Source organism: Alligator sinensis, unplaced genomic scaffold (assembly GCF_000455745.1).
Source record: "Alligator sinensis unplaced genomic scaffold, ASM45574v1 scaffold1347_1, whole genome shotgun sequence".
Lineage (NCBI taxonomy): Eukaryota > Metazoa > Chordata > Crocodylia > Alligatoridae > Alligator > Alligator sinensis.
In genome coordinates, this window is record NW_005842566.1 from 713179 (window position 1) to 740522 (window position 27344).

At 42.9% G+C, this 27344-nt stretch overlaps 1 protein-coding gene across 1 annotated transcript in view; it reads left to right on the plus strand.

Moving 5' to 3' along the window:
* SEMA3D (semaphorin 3D) overlaps window positions 1-27344 on the plus strand; it is a 188887-nt gene that overhangs the window by 51702 nt on the left and 109841 nt on the right. The window contains exon 3 of the mRNA XM_006032351.3: window positions 23831-23991. Within this exon, the coding sequence (XP_006032413.2) occupies window positions 23831-23991 (161 nt within the window). The remainder of the gene's footprint in view (window positions 1-23830; window positions 23992-27344) is intronic.

The following is a 27344-nucleotide window of genomic DNA, read 5'->3' on the forward strand; positions in this document are numbered from 1 at the left end:
GCTGCACTGAGCCTTGTGCAGCAGGATTGGACTTTGGGGCCCAACAGCCACTCTGTTTCTGCCCTAAGCACTAGGATTGAGCCCTGGGGCCTAGCACCACTTCCTCCTACCCTCATGTGATGGGGTTGGGCCTTGGGGCCCAGTGTCACCCCATCTGTCCCCATGGACTGGGACCAGGTGCCCAATACAGCGTGAAGGGCCCAGGGATCCCGGCAGTTCCAGGAATTTGGCAGCCAGGATGTGATGTCACCACTCCCCAGTCTTCACATTTCCAAACTCCTGGGGAGCCCTGCAGGCTGGATGACTGATCGCCAAGGGGCTGAGCACTCCTGGTCTAGGGGGACAGTGACACCCATAGAGAGCAGCAATTCAAAAACCATCTAGATGTTCTTCCACTTCAATGGCTACAGAAGGCAGTGACATCTTAAAGGAGAGGCAAACTAGAAAAGAAGAGAGGACTGTCCCTATTCCATTCTATGTGGAACCATAAGAAAAGTCTTTCTTCACAATGTTCACTCTGGCAGAGCAGGGGAGGGAGATGGAATAACTGGGGCCACATTATCTTTTAGCACATTGTAGCAAAATCAGGGAAACTAAAGGATTGCACAGCTGAGAATGGGATTTAATCTGGCATTTAAAATCAGAGGGTAGGGATGATAAAATGGGTTTCAAAGGGCTGAGGCACATGAACTTAATGACAGTGGGAAAAATAAAAACAGAATAAAACAACCTTTGATCCTGTAATACTAAAATGCCTTGTAGGGATCTCTGATATTGAGCTGATGTATCTGTTGGTAAAATGTAATTCAACAGTGCACATAACTAGCCTAGGTAACTTTGCTACATTTTCCTTGCCCAGTTCTTTTTGATTAGTTAATTGTCTTCTCCCACATTAGATTGCAAATGCTTATGGGGCAAGGGCTGTGTCTACCTATGTGTTTGTACAGCTTTTTAGCGCACTCAGGCTCCAAATTTGAGCCTGCTGGGCACTGTTCCAATGCAAATAATGGTATTTAGAAGAAGTAATGTAGAAATACAGTGACATTTAGTTCCAAGGGCCTTATCCAAACTTCAGCTCACACCAGTATAACAAAGTATAATTGAGAATTACTGTTAACTGCTATGTCAGAATTGCATGATGCTAGTCGGAGCTATTACCATACAACGCCAGTTTCTTCACTGCTGAAATTAGCTGTGCTCTTACCGTGCATTACCATTGCAGAACCAGTACAAGCCTAATTGTTAGTAAAATAATCAATTGAAAAATCTATTAAAGCTAACTGAGTGTCCAACCAGATCCGTGCAAGTTGGATAGGAATAGATTGTATAAATCAAGCTAAACGAGGCTTAATACACCTGAGACAAATGGGAATAGAAATAAAATGAGTATGAGGAGAAAATCATCTACACAAAATACTTTGAAATTTTCTTCTTTCCACTGGAATTCAATGGAGTTGACTAATGAGATTCCCTAGTATTGATTCAGTGAAAAAACTTAGTTCATATGGACAGATTTTTGCCAAGCGGTCCTCCTTTCTGGTCCCAATTAATAACATAGTCTAGTTCTAAACTCATTACTCAATAAAATAATTCTGTACTTTAAAGCAGCAAAATGTTAACCTTTGGGTATGTTTGCACTGCTGTTAGCCAAAACCACTGACACTGAGGTCTGAACAGCACCTTGTGCTAACCTAGTCCAGGTGCGAGTATTTCCATAACAATGTCCTAAACACTTTATGGCATACTCCCTGTTTCTGCACTCAGCTGTATGTGTTTGGGGCTATGCCTACTGGCTCTTTCCCAGTTAGCTGTTTCAAGAGTCCAAGAACTTGTCTGCCTCTTAGGAGGAATGTGGGAAGAGCGCTGGAGAACGATCAGCACTTGAGAGACCTTGCCCATGCTCTTGCTGCAAAGTCGGTGGGTTCTAAGTCAAGCTAACATACAGCTGTGGTCTTAGCCCTTACCCGGTCACTGCAAGTGGACACATTCAAAAGCCAAATAAGCTCATGAAGGTTTTGTGTATGGACAGTGCAGGAGAAAGGTAAACCCAGGTGTATTAGTATGGCCTAAGATGAGGCTATCCAACTTCTTAGCAGACCTTGCCGCACTGTTGAGAGCCATGCATTCACCCAGCTGCACCATGTATGCACCCTAATCCCTGGTACACCATGCTGTGCAGGCTTCCTGCCACTGTGCCACTTTCCTGGCTGCAGTTTCCCCCACTGTACTGTGCTGTGAAAGATGCTGTATGCCCCACTGTGCCACCCTGCCCCCTGGAGTGGGGACAGGAAGTGGAAGCCAGAAGATGGAGGGGGAGCTATATGCAGCCTGCAGGCTGGCTGTTGGACAGCTCTGGCCTAAGACATACCTGTAGTGGACTTTATATTACTTTGCTTGTGTGATAAATTATTCTACATGCAGGAGAAGACTGTTTGAATGGCTCAGCACTGCCATCATGTGCCATGCAGTACTATTATCCTCTTGCAGATGGGCACAGACAGGCTAAGTCATTTGCCCAGGGTCACACAGGCAGATGCACAGATTTTTAGACTAATGGTCGAGCTACAAACCATCCTTCTCAGACTGGGATGAAGCACAGGAGCTACTTAACAGTTATCAGCAAATTTAAACAGCAGCTTAGGATAGAAAATTAAGAATACCAAATATAGACAATCTAGTTCATTCACACTCACTTGCTTTCTCTCTCCCCCAATTTTTATTTTTATTTTTATTTATTTATTTATTGAAAATGAATGGTTTATTTTTGGAGTAAATAGTTTATCAGCATTTGAAATAATGTTTTCTCGGATGTACATAAAATGTAGATTGGTCCCCAAGTCTAGTAACCTGTTCTCAGACAGTTGCTCTGATGTGGCTTCATTGGTTTTAAGCTCAGACCAGAAACCCTGACCTAACCACATTCAAGTGGAAATGCCTAAACAGAATATAATTGTCTAAATATAGATTTGGTCAGGACACCTTAGTCATATCCTTACCAAAAGTAGTCAGGATTTCACTTTTATATCCTATTCAGAAGCACAGTGCCACTGAACAGCATGACAAAAATTCAGTTCAGCCATGGGTGAAGGAAAAAAAATGGTCTTTATATAACCAGCAATCCTTCCTGTGGCACACTTGACACCAGATCCTCAGCTGATGGTACTTATCACAGCTTGAACTTGGAGTCAGCTTAATCTGGCTCCTGATTTTCCTTTCTCCTTTGTTCTTCTAGCCAAGTTTTGTGCTTGACTGCTAGGACTGCTGTTCCTACTTAGTTTTTGAGATCTGACAAGCTCATAGCATATTAGCAAAATCAACCTGTTTAATACACTTCCTCTGGATTCAGAAGTTTTAAACACTGGACGGCATCTATCCCTCTTCTTCTTTTTTCAATTCTAATTTAGTTTCCTTAGTAGTTCATACAACATTATTACACCAATAAAAACACTATGATTTTGTTTTCATTTGTAGAATTTAAAATATATCTATTTGAGTTGTTTTCTCTATAAAATGTTTTTTAAGCTTTAAAAAGGAAGGTGTTGAAAGTACTTAAAAGACAACTAAGCAAATAAATCTGATTTGTGTTAACCCTCCTTAACTTTGTCAACTCACCTACCTCAGCAGTGGTTTGTGCTGCTATATTGCTCTCCTGAGCCTGTTAGAGCTTATATTAATGTGCTTTACAGGCCATAGTCATTTGGCACTTTTATTGCAGCAGAGTTGTTCATGCCACAATAGTTCAGGGTTTCTCATCTATTAACTCATAAACCCCTGTCTACTCTGGTATAAAATTTACTCTCATTAAGAAGTTGGCAAATTTGTTTTTAACTGGAGAGAGAAATTTAAGGTGAACATAGTCTTTAACAAGTGACTTTATAGAAACTCTGCCTTCTATATTCCACAGAGCTAATATCAATGGGCCAAATTCTGGCACCAAACCCTCAATCCATGTTGCAAGTCAGGCAAGCGTAAGTCAGAAACCAATCTGTCAACACCTACCTATAGTATCAGGCATAGTACTGGAGCCAAGCATCTAATTTTCCTCAGTCTACTTCCACAAACTCTTGTTGAAGACAAGTGGCAAAATTACCATTAATTTCTCTGGGGCTAGGATTTCACCAGGGCTAAGTACAGACAGTCAAAAAGCCTGAGGCTGAAATCATTCAATCTTTGTAGGTTAATCTAAGATGTGCAGATTGAACTAATAAGCAAGTGAACAGACATTCACTTTTGATTCCACAAATGCAGCCACATGCCTGTAGTGGCCTAGGCCAGAAGCTTGGGGGTGCTAGAGCACGCTTACCTGCTTGGCTGCAGAAGACAGCTTGGGCCAAAGCTAGCCTGCCTTCCCTGCAAGGCCAATTTATGAGAGATGTGAAAAGAATCCTGGGATGCTGGGGGCTGTGAGTTAATCTGAATCTGGAATGGATCTGGGACAGAATTTCAATAAACCGATTTAGCCTAAATCAGTCGAGTCTGATACTATATCTATCTAGGTTTATCTTAAACTGGTTATAACCATTTTGAATGTGGTTTATGTGCACTGAACTTCAGGGCTAGGTACAGACAGTCAAAAAGCCCAAGGCTGCATCAAATCAGTCCTTGCAGGTTAGTCTAAACTGCACAGATTAAATTGAAACAGAAGTGAACAGACATTTCTCTTTGATTCAGGAAATGCAGCCACATGCCTGCAGTGTCTTAGGCCAGAAGCTGCGGGGCACTAGAGCACAGCTCTCTGGATGTGTGTTCACTTCCTCTTCCTGCTGCCCCCAAGGTCTTTGGGATTTGCAGTCCACAATTGCAGCAGCAGGACTCTGCAGGGTTGCTCATCACTTCTTCCTCCTGCTTCCAGGTGCCTCTGGGATTTGTAGTCCACAGTTAGAGCCAGCAGTAAGCTTGAGCAAGGGAAAAGGTGTTTAACCCCCTGCCTTGGCCCCAGACTCTACCCAGGGTTTGCCTGGGGGGCAGTCTCCACCTGCAGACTTGGCTGCATCCCCAGCTGGGCTTTTCCTCTTCACCACCCCCTTGTCAGCCAGATCTCACTGCTCCAGCTAGGGAGCAGAGGGGGCAGGGCCAGCTCTCTGGAGCAGACAGCACAGCCCAGCCCAGGGCTGGAAAGCACACTGGGAAGCTGGGGGACTGTGATCAGGAAGGGGTCTGGGACAGAAGTTTCATAAACCAAATCAGTTAAGTCTGATACTCCATTCAACCAAGTTTATCTTAAACCATTTTCAGCCATTTTGAAAGTAGTTTATGCGCACTGAACTTCTGTTCTGTTACAGGTTTAAACCAGTTTCTGATAACTTAAGCTTGTTTATGTGCAACTTATGTCCCTAGCTCTGTTGTGTTACATATTTGAACCAGTTTCCAATCACTTAAATTGGTTTGTGTATAATTTCTGGCCCTAGCCCAAAGGAACAAAAACTGAGCACGGAGTTCAAAATTGGTTGTATACCATCACCATATGACAAACTACCAGAGCCTATTTATCACATGAAAAATTAGACCAATTGATATGGTCAGTACAGAAAGTTCTGGCTGTTCCTTCTGCTTGTCCTCAGTGTGCATGCAGGGAGACTTGCCGTGAGCTTGTCTCCATGCCAAAAAGGGTGCATATAGGTCTTCAGCTGTCCACTTTTTCTCTTATACCCAATTCTTGCTGCCTTGACTGCACAGCAAAACCTTTTTATTCATATGCACCTGAAAAAGGAACAGGGCAAGCTTTTTATCTTGTATTTTTATCACATCTGTTGCTTTCCTGGAGAGGGGGGGTAAGAGTTTATCCTTAATTGCATTGCAGAGTCCTCACAGATATGGGATACATAAGGTGGGTTCTGTTTTGATTTATGCCATTGTCAGATGCCTCCTGTGAGCTAATGCAGAGATGCCCCAGATGCAGGATGTAGCAACTTTACCATCCACGGCTCAGGAGTTTGGTAGCCTTTCACAGTTCAAATGTGCAGCTATGTCCTGGCTTCTGGGACATTTTTTATGTGGCTGCTTTATGTGGCAGAATAATCCTGGTTTCATGTCATATGCCAGTTTGAGCCTACAGTGCTAGCAGTTAGCAACGTTAGTATTCAACATGTAAACTAAACAAATAGTGCAATTCTACAAATTATTGTAGAAGAATAAATATTGAAGGCCAGGAGGGCCAGTTTGAGTCACACATCTGTCTAAAAACTTACTGCAAACAAACAAATAATCTTTTGAGGGTAGATTATAGGGATTTGGTGCTTGAAAATAATCCACATTTCTTTGAGTCACTCTAAGGCAAAATAAATCTTGAAATGAAGGGTTAGTGCTATTTTGAAGACATATGTAATGTAATGACAGTTATTTTATTTTAAAATGAGGTACAGTACCAAGAATAATTGTGGTATGACAAAACTAAAGCACTATGTGTCTAAGCGCTAAGCATCATCATTATGTTACATTTTTAACACCTGGATGTGCTTGAAATGTGCAACGTACACATCTGAGCTATGAACGACTACTAGGCTGCTGAGCCACTGATGGTAAAGTTGCCAAATATTGCATCTGCTGCAGTGTGCGCTGTATTAAGTCATGGAAGTTAATTCAAAACCCAGATTGCCTGTGCTAATTCTGATGCTATCAGCTTTCTGGTAAGCCCATTCTACTGCCAATTTTAAATTGTGCAAGTGCTACTAGTCCTAGTCTGTTTAGTAGGCACGTTTCAGTAACTATGGTAGCTAAGCAATTTCTAGGATGAACTGTACTCTTGTGGCTCAGAATCTCTATGGGAATGCAGCCTGTTTTGAATTTGAGGTCTTATGATTGCACACACAAATGCAGTGGGCAATTTTAAAAAGCAGGGATAACAAACTAGGCTGATGGGGAGCAGGTATTGCGGTTGGGATAGTTCACTATAAACAAGTTTGATGTAAATCATTTGAGTAAGCCAGCTAAAGAGAGATTTTTGCCTTCCTCTTCCAGAATATGAACTTTTCTGTTTGTAAAGTTATGCAGGATGCCTTTCCCTAATGCTCTCAGAGCTTCCATGCCTGACCTGAGAAATTTGGAAGTAGAAGAATGAGATCTTAAGGTTCATTTTCAATGGGTGTGTCTACACGTTCATTTATGCACCTTAGATCCTGCAAATTTAGTTTTAGTACTTCTTTATTGAAGTACTAACTGAATGCACAGTAACTAGAGGTACTGCATAGTAGTGCCGGCACATACTTTTTAGTGATGTTTACTGTGCATTAGCCTAATGACACTGCACAGTAGGCTATTAGCATGGTTTTTGCCATGACATGCTACTGCGCAGTGTTATTAGGCTAATGTGCAGCAAGAGTCTCATGTAGACGTGCCTGATCACAGTTAAGGCATTGACGATTGATTAATATAGCTAAACTGCTTTAAAATCCAGCGTAGGCAAAATGAATAACTGTGACTGATTCATGGAATCCCTGAGCTGTCCAAGCTCAGAGGTTATTTCCAATTCTGGTCTTGTCAAATTAATCTTTGAGGATCTGAACTTTTATTAAATGTGAGTCCCAGTGTTACTTATGAGTCCCTCTGTTCAACTCCCAACGTGTTGGACCACTCCTAACTTATCCATGTGGGCTCTTGTTTTCTATACAAATTATTTTGTAGGTACATAGTGGACAAGAGACAGAATTATGGCAGGATATATGAAGGGGTTGCCTTTTAGGACAATAAAAAATCCATCTGTTTTAAATCCGGCGTACTGATTTTAGAAAACAGTCTAGATTCGTCGACAGCTTCTCTTTCACAATGTGATGGACACCATCACCTTGGTGATAAATAGTAATCCAGATCTTCAGAAAGCCTTCAGGACTTGTTAAGAAGCATTTTGAGTGTCCAGTCACCTCAAAATGTGGCAGGGTATCAGGTACGTCCTTAGATATCTGAACCTTAGCCACTGAGGGAAAGTTTGAAAAAATACAGGCTTTCAGGCTTTGGGATTTTCTAACACAGACCATAACTGCTTTGAAAGAGCCAATATCTGACAAGAAGAACATAATCTATCAGGCTGAAAACTCACCCCCATTAGAAAGAAGAAACTAGTGTCAGAGAGTAGGGCTCTGTAAGGACTCACAATTATGGAAACTTCAAATGACATTTGAAATAAGGAGAAGAGAAGGGTGAGAAGTGATCTAGAGTTAAATAATGCAAACAATCCACCCCTTGCACCTGGGGCTTACGAGCATGTTTTAGCAGGGAGCTGTGGGAGGACAAAGGAGGAGCGGCAGGATGTTCAATTCTGAGAAACTGGGAAAGAAAATGTGATGGGAAGTGAGTTTATCTTCTCCCCAAGAGAGGTTTGGTGGGGGTGGAGTTTCCTTCCTGTCGTGCCAGGCTGACCCAGGTAGGTACAATATGGGGTCAGCAGCCCTCAGAGATGTTCCAGAGCTTGCTTAGCTATAGTGAATTTGTACAGGATCAAACATTCAGTGGTTTCAATTAAATAAATAAATCAATCAGTAAATTAAATTGTCTTGGTCACAACAATTACTTTGCTTTATTTGGCAGTAATGCAAGAAAGATAAAGTGCTGCGGAAAGAGGGAACCTGTGCAAATCCATCGCCAGAAATCATCTTCGTAATAATAAATGGTTTGGTCGGATACATTTTCATTTGTGCTGTGTCAGACTAATTATTTTGTTTGGCCGCGTAGAGTTTGTGAACTGGGCCCTTGCATTTTTTACCAATAACATGAAGTCACAAAGCAGCTTTTAATCATCTCTGAAATAACAACACGTTAACTGTTATTTGTGCAGCTGTTTCTCTAGTCAAATTTGTTTGGAGATGAAACACACCTAAACTATGCAGCTATAAATGTCAGAAGGGATTGTTTTGTCCCTTCTGCAAAGTAGGGCATACTCTGCACATTGCTCCCATGTATTTCATGCTGTAGTTCCCAGCTCTTTTACAAATTTAAAGTATACAGCACCAAATAATGATTGCATACCAGAAATAGACTGTCTGTATCAAACCTTTTCCTTTATAAATGCCAAGGGGTGCATCTACATGCTCATTAATGCACCCTTGCTACTGCTCACTAAGTTTAATACTTCTAATATGAGGTGTACTAGACAAAGGCTCAGTAACTGCGCTAATGCAGTAGCAAAGGTGAACTTTTTTGTGACACTTAATGGGCAGTAGGCTAATTCTACTGTGCATTAGTGCATTAGCACAATTTTTGCTGTGATGTGCTAATGCGCAATAGAATAATCCAGTGCACATTAAGGCATCTTATGTAGATGTACTTAACCTGTTGAAAACCGGAGATGGCTCACTGAGGCAATTTAAGGAGGAAAAAATGGGCCTTATTACCACTACAAGAATACAAATATGACTTGATCTCAATGTCAGCATTATTTAAGCTACCATTTACCACTTGAGAGTCCAGTGAGCACACATTATTCTCAATGTGTATCACAGGGAAAATGAAGAAACATCACAAATAGTGAGGCTCTTATTTCACAGTATAACCACAACATGTAATCATCTTGCACTTAAATGCCTATGAAAGAGCAGTCCTGGGCATTTTGCAAAAGTGTGTAAATAAAATTATTCTTATATTTCAGGTTAAGGGTTGGCATAGGGATTAGGTGCTTTGCTTTTGAAATAGAAAGTGGTCAGGTGTGAAGTGGGCCATAGGTCTGTCAGGAATGAGTTTCACTTCTGGAACTTGCCCAAATTCCTGCAAAAGCTCAGTGTGCTTCAGAGATGCTATTTACCCTAATAGCAAGAAGTTTTGTGTTGTGGGAAGAGAGAAAAATTACTTGCGACTGTTCTAGTCCCGGCATGTAAAGTAATCTTTTAGGTATCCCAGATTAAAATTATTATGAGGTTGAAAATAAAGATGAAGGTTTTGGCACAGTGGTTTATGGGGATCGAGTATGGTCAGCATGCTCATGGTAACCTGTGGTATCAGGGAAGAGTACTGCTGTTCTCTGAAGCAGGTATCTGTAACAGGGCAGGGGCTCCAGGGGTGCCTGTAATGCACCCTGGTGGCTATGGGGTCCCTGCTGTACTCTGGCTCTAGGGTCCTTCCCCTCAATCCCACCTGTCAGGCCTTGATGTTCTTAAATTTGGAAAGGGAGGCTGCCCAAGGATGCTAGAACAAATCCTAATAGGTCTTCCAGTCAGCAAATCCCTCCTACTAAGTTGGCCCTTCCAGCCTGTACATGCCCTGGGGGCAGCTGTTGCTTTATGGGTTAATTTTGTGGCCTCTGACCTGCCCTACAGCCATGCCCAAGCCTCACAGCTGTCAGCAATCAATCAGTTCAGAGGGCACTCAGCCCCAGTTTCATATCCCACCTCGGTATGCTTTTACATCCTTTGTTAGTCTCTGCCCGTCTTGAGGCTGCCAGCCCCTGGCCATAGTCTGTTCCTGTCTTGGGCACTGTGCTTCCTGACCTTGGCTCTGTGTCCCCCTTGGGAACTGGGCCCTTTGACTCCATCTCTGTCTTTCTCTCACTGGCCCTTGCCCTCTTGGGCTACACTGCAGCTTGCACCCTGCCATGGCAGGCCCAAACTTCACGTGCCACTCTGGGACTTCCTACCTTCCCTATCAGTCTCCAACCCAATCCACCAGTTTAACTATAAGGTAAGAGCAAGCTCTCTGGCCATAACACCTGTTGTTACTGAGTCTGAACCCCTAACATCAGCTGTTCTGATGCCTTGCAGTACTTTCCCCTATCCTGAGCCCTATACTATTGCAAGTCAGCAGAATACTACCACCTTCATACCCAGGGTAGTTTAAGTGCCCCCACAGAAGCTCCTCCACATCCCTCTTGCTCTGGAGCGCCTTCCTCAGTCCTCTCCAAGGGCAGATTGCCTGCGTGGTTCAAGCCCTAGGTCTAGATACTTCCCAAACCCTGCCCCCTTCTGGTCAGGTGGCTTCGCCCAGCCAACTGCCCACCATTTTTCATCCAGGCCTGATGACTGGTTTTCGTGGCAACTTACAGATGAGGCTTTAGCCATGCCCTTGTTGCCCATAGTATGTTCTGTCCTACTGCCCTATTGTAAAGCAGTCAGCTCTGCAATAGGTACTCCTAGCCTTTCGCTTCTAGCTGCCTATTCTCTTGTGGCCAGCTTATCCTCCATGGTATTCCTTAGACGGTCTGTAGGTGTTCCCCTTTTCCTTAATGTGCAGTTCCCTGCCTAGGCAGCAGTGTTTCTTTGTAGCCTCCCTCCTTCCAGCTAGCCTGTATTCAACCGCCTGGGCTCTATTTACAACATTCTTTCCTCTTAAAGTAACAGGAGCCCGAGGCTCCCTGTTATGGTGTCGTTTTCCTCAAGGCCTAGTAGATTGCATACTCCAGCCAGGAGGTAATAAGGCATGCATTATTGAGGCTTCTAGCCAGCCAGAGATGGTAGAATTCATTACTTGGCTCACAGTTGTATGAGAAATCATACTGGAATTATTCCCTATGGTTTAGGCTCATTATATCTCTTTGTCCTTAAGTACTTAACACAATAGACTGTTTAGTCTGTAAACTGCATATAGGGATCATTTCTCAGCCAACAGAGTGAGGCAAGATGGCTCTTTGGAACACTAACCAGCATAGTAGAGGAGCTATACATTTTAAATGGCAGGGAGAGTTTTAAGTATATGGGATTAGAAGTATGTGCAGGTTAGTAAGGATACTGATGGAGAAAAAAGCCACAGAATAGTTTAAATAAAAATGCACACACATGCACTCACACATGCATGCGTGTACACACACACACACACACACACACACACCAATCTCCTTTTAAGGGAAGGTCCTTGGTAGATGTGAGCTGTGCAAGCAGAGGAACCTTACCCATTCTACCATAATTAGAAAAAATGGTTGCAAGTGATGAGAACTGCAGTTCTATGTCTGCACATGACTGGAGTTTCAGTTCGCAGTGCTTCTTGTGCCAGGGTGAAGCTTTGATCCAGAAATGGAAGGTAATCATGACTACAGAAGACTGTATGTACAATTAAGGGGAAAATGAAATAAAGAAAAGGAGGGAGGCAATCTTAAAGTCCAGGTAACCTGCACCATTGTAGGCATATTGGGTCATAATATGACGGCATTTTATTTAAAACATTTTTAGTGAAAGTTGTCTGCACATGACAGCAGTTATAGGAATGGGAAGGCTAGTCTATTGAGTTGCTTTTCTCAATTAATAGCAAGGATGAACTGATTTCTGCTTCAGTCACAAAACTGAAACATTAACCTAGATGGAAACTTGGTGAGCACTGACATAATGACTAACCTGGAGCTGTTGAGAGACATACATTGTATTTAATTTTTAATATAACAGCAAATGTATCTTTTAAAGGGAATGGTCAGTGGACATTAATAAATGACCATCCAATTAATTACTCTGTTATTCTGTAATATGAGTATGCCACTGACATGCTGAAATCAGCCACTAACTGATGCAGGTGTAGTGATGCAAATCCATGTCTCCCTCTAAGGAGCCATCAATTCTTCTTGATGTCAGTTGACAGGTCTGTTTTTATAGCAACTTTGATCAGCTTAATGTCCTTGATAATCTTTAATAGATTTACCCATAAGGGCTAAGTCCAACCCATAATATTGAATTGTTTTTAATGCAAGCAGGTGGAATGATTAATTGGCGGGTAATTTAATCAGTGTTCTGTTAATGTTTCCTTGCCAAATTTTAACGGGTCACTTCTTAGCTCTAATCCTATCAGTGATAGAGGACAGAGTCTAATTTCTAAGCCATTTGCAGTAAAAAGAAATATATTAATAGTCCTGCATATCTGATTGTTCATTGCCTTGCAGCTTATCTTGTCTTACTTCAGGGCAAAATGAAATGCTGTGTTTTATACCCACTGAATATGGAGAGTGAAAAGAGATAGATGACTCTACAAGGCACAGGATGCAGAGGAGTCATCTCTAAGTACTTCAGATTCTCAGTCAAGTGCTTCAGCCATGAGACAATTGCTGCCCTTCCTGTTAATAGCTGCCTTCAAAGATAATTAGTTAAATCATCTAGTATTTGTTTGTAAAGAATGGATGATGCATCATCCCTTTGGGATGCTTATGGTAGGAATATTTCCTTCAAAAAGAAAAAAAGAAAAAAGCCAAACAATGTTTCAGTTCCCTTCTCTCAAATATGTTGAGTCAGTTTTGTATATCTTGGCAAATCAAGCATTGCACTTGTAACTTAGTGATTTCTTGTTCTGTGGCGGGGGGAGCCATATGTTGTTCAAAAGCAGTGCATTAGTACCTCAGCCGTAAGGGCACCTATACATGTGCCAGACGTCTGCTCCAATGCATGCTAATTAGCACACATCAGAGCACACTTGATTAATCAAGTCTGCTGGAGCGTGTTAATTAACATGCTTCTTTAGCCTCTGTGTCATGTCTATTCAGTGTCCCCATGCTTTAAACTGGTGGTGGGGGTGCTTGAACTAAAGCTCATCGAACAAGCTTTAGTTCAAGTACCCCCGCTGCCGTTGTGAAGCGTGGGACACTAAATACATGTGATGCTGTGGGCACTTTAATTAGTGTGCTCCCCCCTGCCCTCCCCAGATCATGTGTGTAGATGAACTCAATGTCTAGATTTATATGCTGGGTTAGGGGAAATGAGGTGGAGGGGAAATGAGTTTGGTGGACTATTTTTGACCTTGTTAAGCCAACTTGTACGGTCTAGGTTTTTAATACCATTGGACATGTGCGGTCAAGAGAGCACAAGGTCATGAAGGGTGTTCATGTAAAATTAATACCAGTAAAATACATATGATGATCAATTAAGTATGTATAACCATTGTTTTTCCCTTCCTCCCGTCTATTATGTGTGACCCTGAGCAATTAAACAAGGTTTTAATTTAGATGGCTAAAACTTTGGGGCGGGGAAGTACAGCTACTATAGTCCAGATTCTTTAGCAATGCAGCTAACAAGTATACCACCCTCTTTTTAGCTTACCTGGCATGTTATGTGTAGAGAAGAGGAAGGAGAAGGACTAGCTGGAACTTAGGAAAGTAGGGCTAGAAGGGAACTCTTAAGGTCATCTAGTCCAGCCCCCTGCTCCAGGAATGGTAGTCCTTAACTACAGAAATCCCAACCAAGTGTCTGTCCAAACTGATCTTGAAAATTTCTAAGGATGGAGATTCCACAATTTCTCTAGGTAGCCTGTGCCATTACTTGACCACCCTCACAGTCAGAAAGCTCTTCCTAATTTCCAACTTAAATTTATTTTGCTGCAACTTGAGGCCTTTGTGTCTGGAGTACCCATGTCTTCTAAAGTCCTGTCTCCTATGGACACAGAGAAAAGAACTTAGTAGCCACCCTTTTAGGTATCTGAAGTATGTGATAAGGCTGCTTTGGTACAGAGCAATCTTGCAGCTACCCTAGTGCTCATATTAGTACCCTATTAAAGCAACTCTATACCTGTAGCATTATTCATAAGATCACAGGAAGGTAGGGCTGGAAGGGACCTCATGAGTTTATTTAGTCCAGCCCCCTGCTCAAGGCAAGATCATCCCTGACTAAACCATCCCAGCCAAGTATCTCTACAATCTGCTCTTAAAAATGTCTACAGACAGAGATTTCACAACTTCTCTAGGTAGCCTATTCCAATGCTTGACTCCCAGCAGAAAACCCCTTCTAATCTCCAAGCTGAATTTCCTGTCTTGTAGTTTGAGGTAATTGTTCCTAGTTCTGTCCCATATGGCCACAAGAGAAAGATCTCAGTAACCACGCTTTCAGGTATTTGAAGACTGTTATCAAGTCCCCCCTCAGTCTTCTCTTCTCCAGACTAAATAATCCCAGCTACTTCAGCTTGTCCTCATCAGTCTTGCTTCCCAGGCCCCTAATTATTTTTTATTCTGTGCCTAAATCTTATTGTCTACATCTTTCTTAGTGTAGGGCCAAAAATTGCATGCACAACTCCATGTGAAATCTCTGCAGTGCTGAATAGAGAGGAAGAATCACTTCTTTTGAATTCCAAGTGACGTTTGTGTTAATACAACTCATTATACTGTTGGTTTTTGAAACAGGAGTGCACTGTCGGCTCATGGTCTACTGTAAGCCCTGGGTCATTTTCTGCAGTACTGCGGCTTAGCCAGTAATTCCTCAGTCTGTATTTGTGCATTCAATTATTCTGTCCCAAGGGCAGGATTTTTCACTTGTCTTCGTTGAATCTCTTTTGGTTGATCACTGGCCATTTTTTTCATTCTATCCAGATCATTCTGGATCATAGCCTTACCCTCCAGAATATCTGCAACTCTACCCAACCTGGTGTCATCTTTAAATTAGCTAAGCAAGCACTCAGTGGTATCATTCGAATTACTGATGACGATGATGAATTCTACCCATGATAGACCCCTGAGGAGCCCCACTTGATACCTCCTCCCAGTAAGACATTGAGCCGTTGATGACTAGTCATTGAACGCAATGATCCAACCAGTTATGTATCCACCTTCCGGTATTTTAATCTAGTCAGAATTTCCCTGTTGTTAATGACAATATTGTGAGTGGCAGTGTGCGACAGGGGGCTATCCCGGGGCCTGGTGTTACGTTGGCCCGTCCAGCTGTCTAAGTAGGGCAGTCTGCCCAGTCTCATCTGCCATGAGTTTGCTGCTCACAAAACTGGTGTATAGACATGGGAGGCTGCCCATTTTAAAGCCCCAATGCCAGGGGGCACTATCCACAGCTCCATACCATCCCTACATTGTGGCCCATGCCTCACAGATGGCATCCAGACTATCATTGCATCCAGGCTTCAGACCGGGCCAAACTCAGTTCACTGTTAGGACTCTTACATACTTCCCCATTTTGGGCCTTATGCATACTGCCCGCCTCTCAGTGGGGCCTCTACCACTCCGCCCTCTCTCACCAAGCCTCTTGCATGCCGCCCCTCACTGGCCACATTCACCTTGCTCTGCTCCCTTGAGTGGCTCCCATAAGTCATCAGGATTATCTCTTCATTCCTTGGCTGGTCAGCACACAGCATTTTGGGCCTCTCCCATGACTCTCATCTGCACAGTGATCGGGCAATTCACCAAACACTGGACTGACTCTGCCCCTAGACCTTTCACTGGGCCACTCGTCTCTCTCACTCCCTCCTTAGGGCCTACTACTCACCCTTTTGACCTGAACTTGGCCTCACCACATCTGAGGGCTTAATGGGTTTTCCCTCTGACCCAACAGTTGGCCTCATCACATTTGAGGACTTACTGGGGTCTTGACCTCTGGCCCAACTGCAGCCTCAGGCATCTGTAGACTGACCTTGGCCTAGCTGCCCTCTCATTAGGGTCTCCCACATTTGCCCCTCTACTCTGAGACCTCAACACTTGCCCCTGTGCTCTGGGGCCTCTAGGATCTTACACCCCTGTTGGGCTCAGGTGCCCAAAGGTGTGCCTGGCCCCCACTTGTCCCCTTCTCTTGGGCCTCCGGGGTCTTACACCCCTGTAGGGCTCAGGTGCCTGAAGGCATGTCTGGTCCCTGTGCCTGTCCCTGTGTGTGAGTAACCCACCAGGATGTGGGGGCTGGCATTTTAAGGCACCCCTCCTCGCCTTTCAGTGGGGAGGTAACTGGCCTGGCATTTCTGGGGGACTCTCCCACCAAGACCAATCCCACCAGACCGCCCTATCCCTGGCAGGGTGCAGTTTTCAGTCCTACCCAGGATCATGAAGGCCTACCTGCCTTGGTCTGACCCTTACTGGGATAGGAGTTATTTTTACGGCCTGCTGTCTTGCTGAGCCTTCTGCCCCTAGGCAGTGATGTCCCCCTCATTGAGGGGACCACGAGCCTCCTTAGATACTGGCCCCACCTCCAGGCTAGTCAGGGTGCCAGATGCCTCATCATGGCCCAGGACTTCCCCTTGCATTGGGCTTCATTGCCCTTCAACCTTCTGGCCCGGGACCTCTTGCATTGACCAGTCAAGGTGTTCTGGTCCCAATACCACAGCAGCCGACCTCCTTAGACAACAGGGGTCCCCTCCTGGGCCCCACCATACTGCCACTCTGGGCTTACTTAAAGCCCTAGAGATCATAATACCCTGGCTCTGCTCTCAATTAATCTCATCAGATCCCCAGGCAGCTCTCCTGCTTTTTCTACAGCTGGAGCTTGCCTAGCCCCTATGTAGGCCTGCTAACCATAAGCCCCTTCCCAGGCTGGGCCTTGCTCTATTTAGGCCCATAGCCTTCTCTCTGGGGCTTGGGGTCTCACTGGGTCCCTAGGAACCTCCTGCTATCCACAATAGTCCTTCCTTACCTCATGGTATTATAAGCAGCAGCTCAGTTGGATGTTGTTGCTCCCTGGCTATTTGCAGCTGACTGTTGGCTCAGCCCTGTGGGTCTGGATCTAGAATGGCCACTTCATCAGGGCTGGCCTGCACCTGCACCTGTTGGTTGCCTGCTCTCAGACTTAAAGTTGCAGGCACCAGTGGTGCACTGCCACACAGTGTCAAAAGCCTTGCTAAAGTTGAGGTATATCACATGAGGTATATCACAATAAGTTTAAGCTCATTGAAGAGATTGTTGTCTAGCCAGGCTAATTTTATGTTGCACTTCCCATTCTTCTGTCATCTTGGGATAGTTTGTTCCTGTGCCTGTAAAGAACGTTCTTAGATACAGCCAGCAATCCTGAATTCCTTTTCCACTTTTTTTCCACTCAGACTTAAATCCTAGGAGATCCTACCTATTAGTACCCTGAGTTGGTTAAAGTCTGTTTTTTCTGAAGTCCAGTGTCTTTATTTTGCTGCTCTCCATACTTCCTTCCATTAAGATCCTGAAATCTATAGGTGTGTATCTATGTGCAACAAGGCTGCTCCAACATGTTGTAATTACTGCACTCCATCAGACTCCAGTGTCACATGTATTAGCATCCCTGTGCTGAAAAATGGTGGTGGGGGTGCTTTAACTAAAGATCAAATGGCCCCTGCTGCCATTAGGGATGTTGATACACATGATGCTCTGGGCATTTTAATTAGAGCAGCTCTCCGAGAGCCATTCTAATTAGCCCGCCACCCTCCCTAAGCATGTGTATAAAAGCCCTATTATTTCATGGTCACTGTTGCCTGAATTACATTCCACCTTCACATTCTGAACCAATTCCTTCCTGTTTGTGAGCTGCAAGTTAAGAAGAACTTCCCCTCTAGTTTGCCTCTCTACCATTTGTATCGAATTTATTTCCAACATCCATCTATGACTGTCAGTCATATAAACTATCCCCCCACATCTTCATAAATCCCAATTATATCATAATTCTATGATTATATCGGGGTCAGTAAGGAATGACAGGTGGTTGTGGCCAGTGACTCCCTTCTGCAGGCCATGGAGGCATCTTCTCGGTAAGTGTCAGTGACTGGCTGCCACAAAAGAGAGGCCGATAAATAAATCTTGGAAAGGAAAACTGTCCCTCAGCTTTGGCACAAACGCTGCACTACACTAAGGTAGTAGAGAAATTTAGGCTGCAGGGCCTTTTCTCTACCACTGGTGAGATTAATAGACATTTTATAGCAATGGTGCAACTACACTTCAGCCAGCTATATATTAAGGAGCAATGTGGACTGTGCTCAGTTGTTTATAGTTCTCTGTCATGAAAATGTGTTCATCCATAACTATCCTCTTGTAATCTTGGTCCAAGTGAACAGACATTTCTTTTAAAATATTGTTTATTTGTTCCACGCTGATGACATTTTGAGCTCTGTAAAAGATATAAGTAAAGGCAGTTTTGCTGTAATTTATTTAGTTTCCAGTTTAAATCAAGTCTTTTTCAAAATACCACTACAGAAACCTCACCTAGGGGAATAGGAGCTGAGATACAAGATCATTTGTCTTCAGATTGTTTTGTATCAACATTCAACATTGAGCCAAACAATAACACACAAACCTCCTAAGTATAGAAGACACAAAGCCAACTTACAACTGTAATAAAAGTATCCTGAGTAACTATGATTAGTAAAAACTTATTTTTTTTTCTTCCTCTGTGCTTTTTCCCCAGTAAGGACATTTTATTTTTTGCTTACCCTGTAGGATAAGCTCTGTCTCTGTATATTTGTGCAAGAGACCCGATGGGATGTTTTACTCATTGAAGAGTTTCTATTTGAAAAATAATAACTTGTTTGTCATGTGCCTAGGTATATAAATACATTATGTTGGTTACATAAATGGGTGGGAATAAGTCCACCCATCTAAAGAAAGGATATGTTATATTATCAATGTGAGGGATTTGGAAAGAATCTTAATTTCATGTTAGACATATTCAAGGATTCACATGTCTCTTTTAACAGATGGGTGTGGCTTAGTTTAGAGCACCTAGTGGTGGAATAATTTATGCACAGGTTAAAGCACCTTTTCATCAAAATTCATGGGCTTTAAGGCTGTCTGTCATCTGAATGGGGAGTCTGATCGCATGTTGTTCACATCATAATAAATTAAGAAAAGCTTTAGTGATTGCTTTAATAAATCCACTTTCAAAATCTGGAAATGGAGCCATGTTGTTGAGTAGGATGGTATTGGTGAGAAATGCCAGACAGAAAATAGATGGATGAATGGGGTGAGTGCAGTTATGATATATGGTGGCTTCCTTAGTGTGAATACTTGTAGAGGAGACCTAGACTAAAAGTCCTTTTTGGGGAAGGTTGCAGATTTCCCCATGGCTGACCAATACAGTAGTCAATTTAAAAATGAGTATTAGATTGCATGGAGTGAACACAAGAAGGGTATAGCTACAGCCTCACCAACCTTGCTGACAGGCTGTCAGTAGGGAGATGTATAAGGGCATTGCTTGGGCATGCAGGGATGAAGTCAGGAAGTCAAAGCATAATTGGAGTTGCAGCTAACAAGGTACATGAAGGGTAACAAAAAGGATTTCTACAAGTATGTTGGTAGCAAGAGGAGGATCAGGAAAAGTGTGGGTCCCTTACTGAACAGGGGAGGCAACCTTGTGAGAGAGGATGCAGAAAAGGATGAAGTCCTCAATGCATATTTTGTCTCAGTCTTCCTAGGCAAAGTCAGCTCCCAGACTACTGCACTGGACAGCACAGTTTGGGGAGGAGGTGGGCAGCCAAGAGTGATGAAAGAACAGGTTAGGGACTATTTAGAAAAGCTGGACATGCGCAAGTCCATGGGGTCAGACGGGATGTACCCAAGGGTGCTAAGGGAGTTGGCTGTTGAGATTGCAGAGCAACTGGCCATCATCTTTGAGAACTTATGGTGATCAGGAGAGGTCCCAGATGATTGGAAAGGGACAACCATACTGCCCATATATAAGAAAGAGAAAAAGGAAGATCCAGGGAACTACAGACCAGTCAGCCTCACCTCGGTCCCTGGAAAAATCATGGAGCAGACCTTCAAGGAATCCATGTATAAGCGCTTGGAAAAAAGGGTGATTAGGAACAGTCAGCGTGGATTCACCAGGGGCAAGTCATGCCTGGCCAACCTGATTGCCTTCTATGACAAGATGACTGGCTCTGTGGATGCAAGGAGAGTGGTGGATGTGGTGTACCTTGATTTTAGGAAGGCTCTTGATACTGTCTCCCACAGCATTCTCACAAGCAAGCTCAGGAAGTATGGGCTGGATGAATGAACAGTAAGGTGGACAGAGAACTGGGTGGATCATTGGGCTCAGAGGGTAGTAATCAATGGCTTGATGTCTAGTTGGCAGCCAGTATTAAGTGGATGGCCCCAGGGTTGGTCCTGGGGCCAGGCTTGTTCAATGTCTTCATCACCATCCTGGAAGATGGCATAAAGTACACCGTCAGCAAGTTTGCATATGACACCAAGCTGGGGGAAGTAGTAGATATGTTGGAGGCTAGGGCTAGGATTCAGAGTGACCTAGACAAATTGGAGGATTGGTCCAAAAGAAATCTCATGAGGTCCAACAAGGACAAGTACAAAGTCCTGCACTCATGACAGAACAACCCCATGCCCCAGTACAGGCTGGGGACTGACTGGCTGGGCAGCAGCTCTGCAGAAAAGGACCTGGGGATTACAGTGGACAGTTAGCTGAATATGAATGAACATTGTATACTTGTTGCAATAAAGGCTAGCAGCATCCTGGGCTGCATTGGTAGAGTGTTGCCAACAGGTCATGGGCCGCCCACTACAGAAAGGATGTGGACAAGTTGGAAAGAGTCTAGCAGAGGGTGACAAAAGTGGTGAAGGAGCTGGGAACATGACTTATGAGGAGAGGCTGAGGGAACTGGACTTATTTAGTCTACAGAAGAAGGGATTGCAAGGGGATTTAACAGCAGTCTTCAATTACCTGAAAATGTGTGGGAGGGGGATGATCTAAAAAGGATGGAGCTAGACTGTGCTCAGTGGTGGCAGATGATAGAACAAGGAACAAAGGGCTCAAATTCTGGCAAGAGAATTTTAGGTTACATATTAGGAAGGATTTTCTCACTAGCAGGGTAGTAAACACTGGAACAGGTTACCCAGAGAGTGGGCAGAGGGAAACCCTGGCACACCTGACCCTCAAGTGCTCCAGGCTGCAGCCCCTCCACCTCCAGAACCTCCTCCTCAGGTTCTGGTTGAATTTCACCACCCACCTTTTTGTTTTCGGTCACCCTGTCTCTGGCTCCACCAAGTCCTGAGATCTCCTGGTCAACCTACTCCTAGCCCTGGCCAAGTGGGCCTTAAACTTGACCAGAAAGGAGGCTTTGTCTGGGAAGGTGCCCAGAGACTGTGGGGCCACTTTCCTCTCATTTGTCCATGCATGTTTCCAGGCAGAGAACCAGTGGGCAGCATCCACTGGCTCCTTGGATGCCTTTGAGTACCGGTGGTGGCCGCCCAGGGGGCTCTGCTCCGTGTCCCCCTCAGGTACACTTATTTTCACATGTTGTCCCTTTGACCCACAGAGCACTCCTATCCTGTTTTTTTTTCATTAGTTGTCCCAAGTGTCTCGGACGGCCAGGGCCGACTCGAGTTACGCTCGTACGTCAGGGTGGGCTGGTGAATGGAGAGGCAGACACAACTTTTCGGTTGCAAAAAACTTTACTCACACCACTTGCAATCACGACGCAGGTGGTCCGGTCGTCGGAACAACCACACGAGTAGTTCCAGCTGGCGGGGCCCAAGCCAGTTAATCCGTCCGCAATTCGAAGCCGGCGGGGAAAGGGGTACATCGGGGTTGCGCTCGGTGACGGGAAGAAAGATCGATAGGTGATCAGTCTATCGATCGGCAGCCGCAAGTCAGATAACTTCAGAGGCACTCTGCAGCGTGCTCAAAGCTCTTCGACTTGGCCGGAAGTCGTGCGGAATTTTAAACGGCCAGCGAGCCAATTACTAGCCACCACGTGTGAATAATTTAGCACTGGCCAATAGCGGGGCACAAATTTGCATCCGAATAGTGGGAACTCTTTGCACCGTGCATCTCCGTGCTGCAAAGAAGAAATGCATCCTGCAAAGGAAACTGCAAATTGGCGGGAACTCTCCTGCACGCAGGCTCTCAATTGCAGCAGAACACTCTGCTGTGCAAAGGAGCTCTCATGTGGCCAGGAAATTCCATAGTGCCGAGGCACCAAAAATCACTGGATTGTGACACCAAGAATTTAGTTGTTCCATTCATCCATTAGCCCATGTAAAATGGGGCTACTAGTTAGTCAGGTGGGCCTTACCCATGGTAACTGGATGGACAAATAGACAAGCTATTGAGAGAAGTGATGGAATATCAATCCTTGGAGGTATTTAAGACCCAGCTAGACAAAGCTTTCGGTAGGATGATCTAGTTGACGATGGTCCTGCTTTGAGCAGGGGGTTGGACTAGATGACCTTCTGAGGTCCCTTCCAACCCTAATTTTCTATGATTCTGCACTGGGAATAGCACACCCTGCTGCTGCTTCAAGAGGAAGATATTGACTGAACTCCCTCAGGAGCCGTGGAGGTGTTGTGCTTGGCTGAGGCATATTGTATGCATGTTGCCTCATGCATTTTCTGGGAGAGCATGCCTCTGCATTGCCTTCTACTGCAGGGCTGTGCTTTATGGTATTTCCTATATGCCACAATCTAGTGCAATACAGACAACTAGTTTGGGCCCCAGAAGCAATGTAGCTATGTTAGCCTAGCTATGTTAGCCCAGACTAATATACCCTCCTTGTTATGAGGGATAATTAGCTTAATGCACAGATGTACCTACAATATTTCCAATTCTAGAATTAGCTTGTCCAGAGCTATCTCATTGGTGTATCTCTCCACGGTGGTCCATCGTACTGTGTATATGTATCCTATGAGGCACATCTGAGCCTGTTATCCTATAAATCAGCAGGCACCTGGTATTGGTTAGCCAAATGGTGAACTGAGATTTCTTTTATACTTAATCCTATTAAAAGTTTACAGTTACCTCATCCTAACAGATCCTCCATCCTTGTTTGTTCAGTGTATCCACCTGTTGCTTCCTGAATAATTTCCCTGTGGATTATTATTTATACACCATTATTTGTATTGCACCTAGCACAATGGGTCTTGATCCTTCAGTAAATTGATATCCAAATTAGTGATTTCAATATGTAACCATAATTCATTATTTGATCATATTTTCTTACAGCAAGAAAAAAAGATTGCAGCAAGTTCTTTCAGAGTTCTGTCATCATATTTCGAATTCCTTCCAAAAGTTTGGATTCCATAAATATTTTTGATTATATTTATTAACAAGGTTTCGATCATGCAAACATTTGGTGAAAACAAATATCCCACTATTTAAAGCAAAGAAAAAGGTTGTTGAAATGTTAACAAAATCTATCTTATGACTCCAGAAAGATATGGCATATGTTGCAGTTATCTCACAGGCAAACTCCATGCTGGGTGCATATATTTACAAAAGACACCGATGAGTCATATGTAAACATTTTGATTATAAAGATTTTCTTCATTTTCCCACAGACTTGCTGCTCTCAAACAGCTGCATCCCATTCCTGGGCTCAGTGGAGGGGCTTGATTTTCGAACCCTGCTGCTAGATGAGGAGAGGGGTCGGCTGCTAATCGGAGCTAAAGACCACATCTTCCTGCTCAGCTTGGTTGATTTAAACAAAAATGTAAAGAAGGTCAGTTTGTTTTCCACACAGTTCATCTGATAAGTTTGTTTTCAGCCCCTCCCTTACTCCTTTTTGCTTCACTAGCTACATGGCAAATGCATTCTGTGTGTGTTGTAACAAGACTTAATAATTTTACCTCCTGTTGTTACAATCGCTTTCTTTAATAAACTGAGTTTGTCAGTATATGTGACCTCTTATAGGAATAAAGTAATGTAATATGTCAAATACCTGTAGGGGTTCTGCACTGCATGAAACCAAAATATCAACACAGAGGCAAGGATATATCTCAGAATATTTGTTTCTTGTGTCCTCTGCTATCATGACAGCCCTAACCTAATGAAGATAACTGGGGCTAGTTTTCTTCATAGAGATCCCATGGCTGTGTCTTCATGCAGAATTTAGAGGATTGATATGCTAGTTTGCTGTTTTAAATATTCTCAATTCTGTTAATAATTGGAATTATTGCCTATGTAAAACATGTATTAGGACTTGTTAAGTCTTGATTTAACTGCACTAGGCTTGTTACTTTTAGTTACATTTAGACCATACCTTATAGATGGAAAGCAGTTCTTAAACTTCAGCATTTCCCTTGGAGATGATATTTTGATGCTTAGACAAATTCTTTTGGCCATTACATATAAGCACCAGCTGCTTGCCCAAGAACCCTTTCAAAAGATGCACTTTGTTTGTGACAGATATGTTGTTCATTTAGTAAAATTAAATCCTTAGTTGTGTTGCATACATTTCTTTAAATTTAATCAGCAGTTTTCAAATAGCTAAATGTTGCTGTCATATACTAGAGTCACTGAATCCAGATCAGTTTGCCTGAAGCCAATGGAATTAACAGGTGTAACAGAAAAGACTTTGGCTTCATATGTGTAAGTGGAAACTAGGAGCTCATTGCAAAAAAAAAAAAAAAAAAAAAAAGAGTTAGTGTCTTTAAAATTCAGCTTACAAACACTGCTGGAAGCTTCTTTCCTTGTATGCTTTCCAAGCAGTCAGTTTTCATCTGGAAATACAGTAGCATATTCAGAAAAGCTACAATATAAAAATGGTATCTTTAACATAGTTATTCCTAAACTAGATTTTCAGGTCCCAGGTTGAGTTTCTGGCATGAGCATCTAGAGAGGGAGAAAACCAAAATAATTTTTCTTGTAACAAAGGCAGCTTTTTTTTCTGCCTAGTTGGGCTCCCTCCCATTATGTTTAAAGGTAGTTGAGGTATTCAGTACTTTTCAGGATTAGACCTTCAATCTTACCAGCTCAAGTTTATTCTTTAGCTAAACTATATCATTGATTAAAACAGAAGAAAAAGGGCAAAAAAAAAAAGATTTGTAAAAATACCAAGTTCCGTATTTTGACTTCTGCAATGCTCCATATGCTAAATTTTAAAATTCAGGCTCTGAGTACTTCAGGAAGTGCCCCCCCACTTCAGTGGGAGTTTTGTTTCTATACACAGAGCTGAATACAGCTGAAATTACGGAGACAGTTATCATTGTCTCAGTTATCATGATTGTTGAGAAATATATCAATGTAACTGTCTAGTTCTAGGCACCTAATTTTGTCATACAAATGGGATGCTAATATTGATAATCTTATGTGACAAGCACTCTAATGACAATGTGTGTTCATGCGTGTGCATGTGCACACGTGTGTGTATTACTATGTCTGAGATATAGATATATACATACACACATGCAATGACAAGGGGAAAGAGAGAACTCATATACATCATACTCACTTAAAGTTTTCAGTGCTAAAGGGTACTCTCCAGTAGCAAGTGAGTGTCAGAAAGTAGTGCTTGTCTGTGCTGTGTTTAGACTGACCATGGTTTAGATTGGCTCTGTGCCACTCGGCTCAGTTCCAGGCCTTCCCTGTGTGAGGAAACCACACATGTTGGAGCTACAAGGATTTGAAGTGTGTCCTTTGTGCTCTTTGGAATAAGAGTCATCTGAAAAAATATATTGTACTATAGGTGGCCATTATGGATAGAAGTAATAAATTAGAATATTAAATTTCTTCCTGCAAATGATTCAGCTACTAATGACTTTAAGAAAGGATGCTTTAAGGATATTATGCTTCAGGGTCCTGAGATGGGCGCAAGAGGTTTGAAAACCAGAAGGAAAGTTTGTGTAACTAATGCATGGTTTTCATTCTTTTTAAACAAAAATAAATATGAACTGTGCTGAGTATTATATATTGAGTAGATCTGGGGCTGTCTGCTGAGCCTTTTATTCGGTTTCAGGGGATAATTTTATTATAGCAGTGATGTTACCCCTAAATGGCTCGATCTGAATATTGCCATATATACTCTTTGAATCCCCTTTTGGATACCTATTCACTCGTCAAATACTACTGTAGCGTCTGGCCATACACATTACAGCATTTCTGGAAGAGCATTTAAAGTAACCTCAAAAGCAGGGATCATTTTCTCCCTTTAAGAATATCTTTTAACAACTTCCTTCTTGCAGCATAGGGTGTATCTGAATGTGACAAACTAAAATACTGGGAAACATTTAGGTACTGGGAAATTCAGGGTATTATTTTTATATATAATTTATAACTTGTATTCTTTTATTTCCTGTGATTTGATTTTAGCACCTTGCGGGGTGGGTTAACGTTGAATCTACAGTTCCTTCAGTGCTTATAACTTTTAATCAAATTAATTTATATAATTGTGGATGTTGCTTGAAAACTCACTTTCATTACTATGACAACTGGGACTTACTTGAAGAAATTCCCCAGCGTTCAGTGCAGTACATGCAGAGTATAATCTCCTCCCCCCGCAATAATTTCCATTGTATGTTGGAGGGAAAAATCTCTAAATTTAATAGGAATGAAAACCATTAAAATTTGGGAACGTTTTATTCAGATTTTATACATAGAATTGTAGTTACATATAGAACTTAATAAGGAATGGTAAATGCGTTTCTGTAGCAGGGACAGAATATTCTGTGTTATTTTAATTGATGCAAATCTATGTTAAGGGTTTTTTGCCACCCTCCACAGAGATTTTCTGTAGGTGAGCAGACAAGTATGTATCCTAGCGTTTTTTATTCAAAGAACCAATACATGTGACAAATAGTGCAAACTGTGACACACAAGGAAACCTGTGATACTTTGCTGTACAAAACATGGAGACTGATAGTAAAATGATCAGAAGAAAGCTTAAAAGAACAGGCTGCTCCAGTGTTCCAGCTACAAACAGCATACATGATGACTTGCATGTTATAACTGAGATAGCACGAGTGTTACAAAACAGCAGGGTTTTGCACAGAACTAAGGGCATTGCTATGCTTCCTACAAGCATGAAGAGGTAGGAAGAAGAGCCTCTATAGAGATCTGGCATCCAGAGTTCCTGCT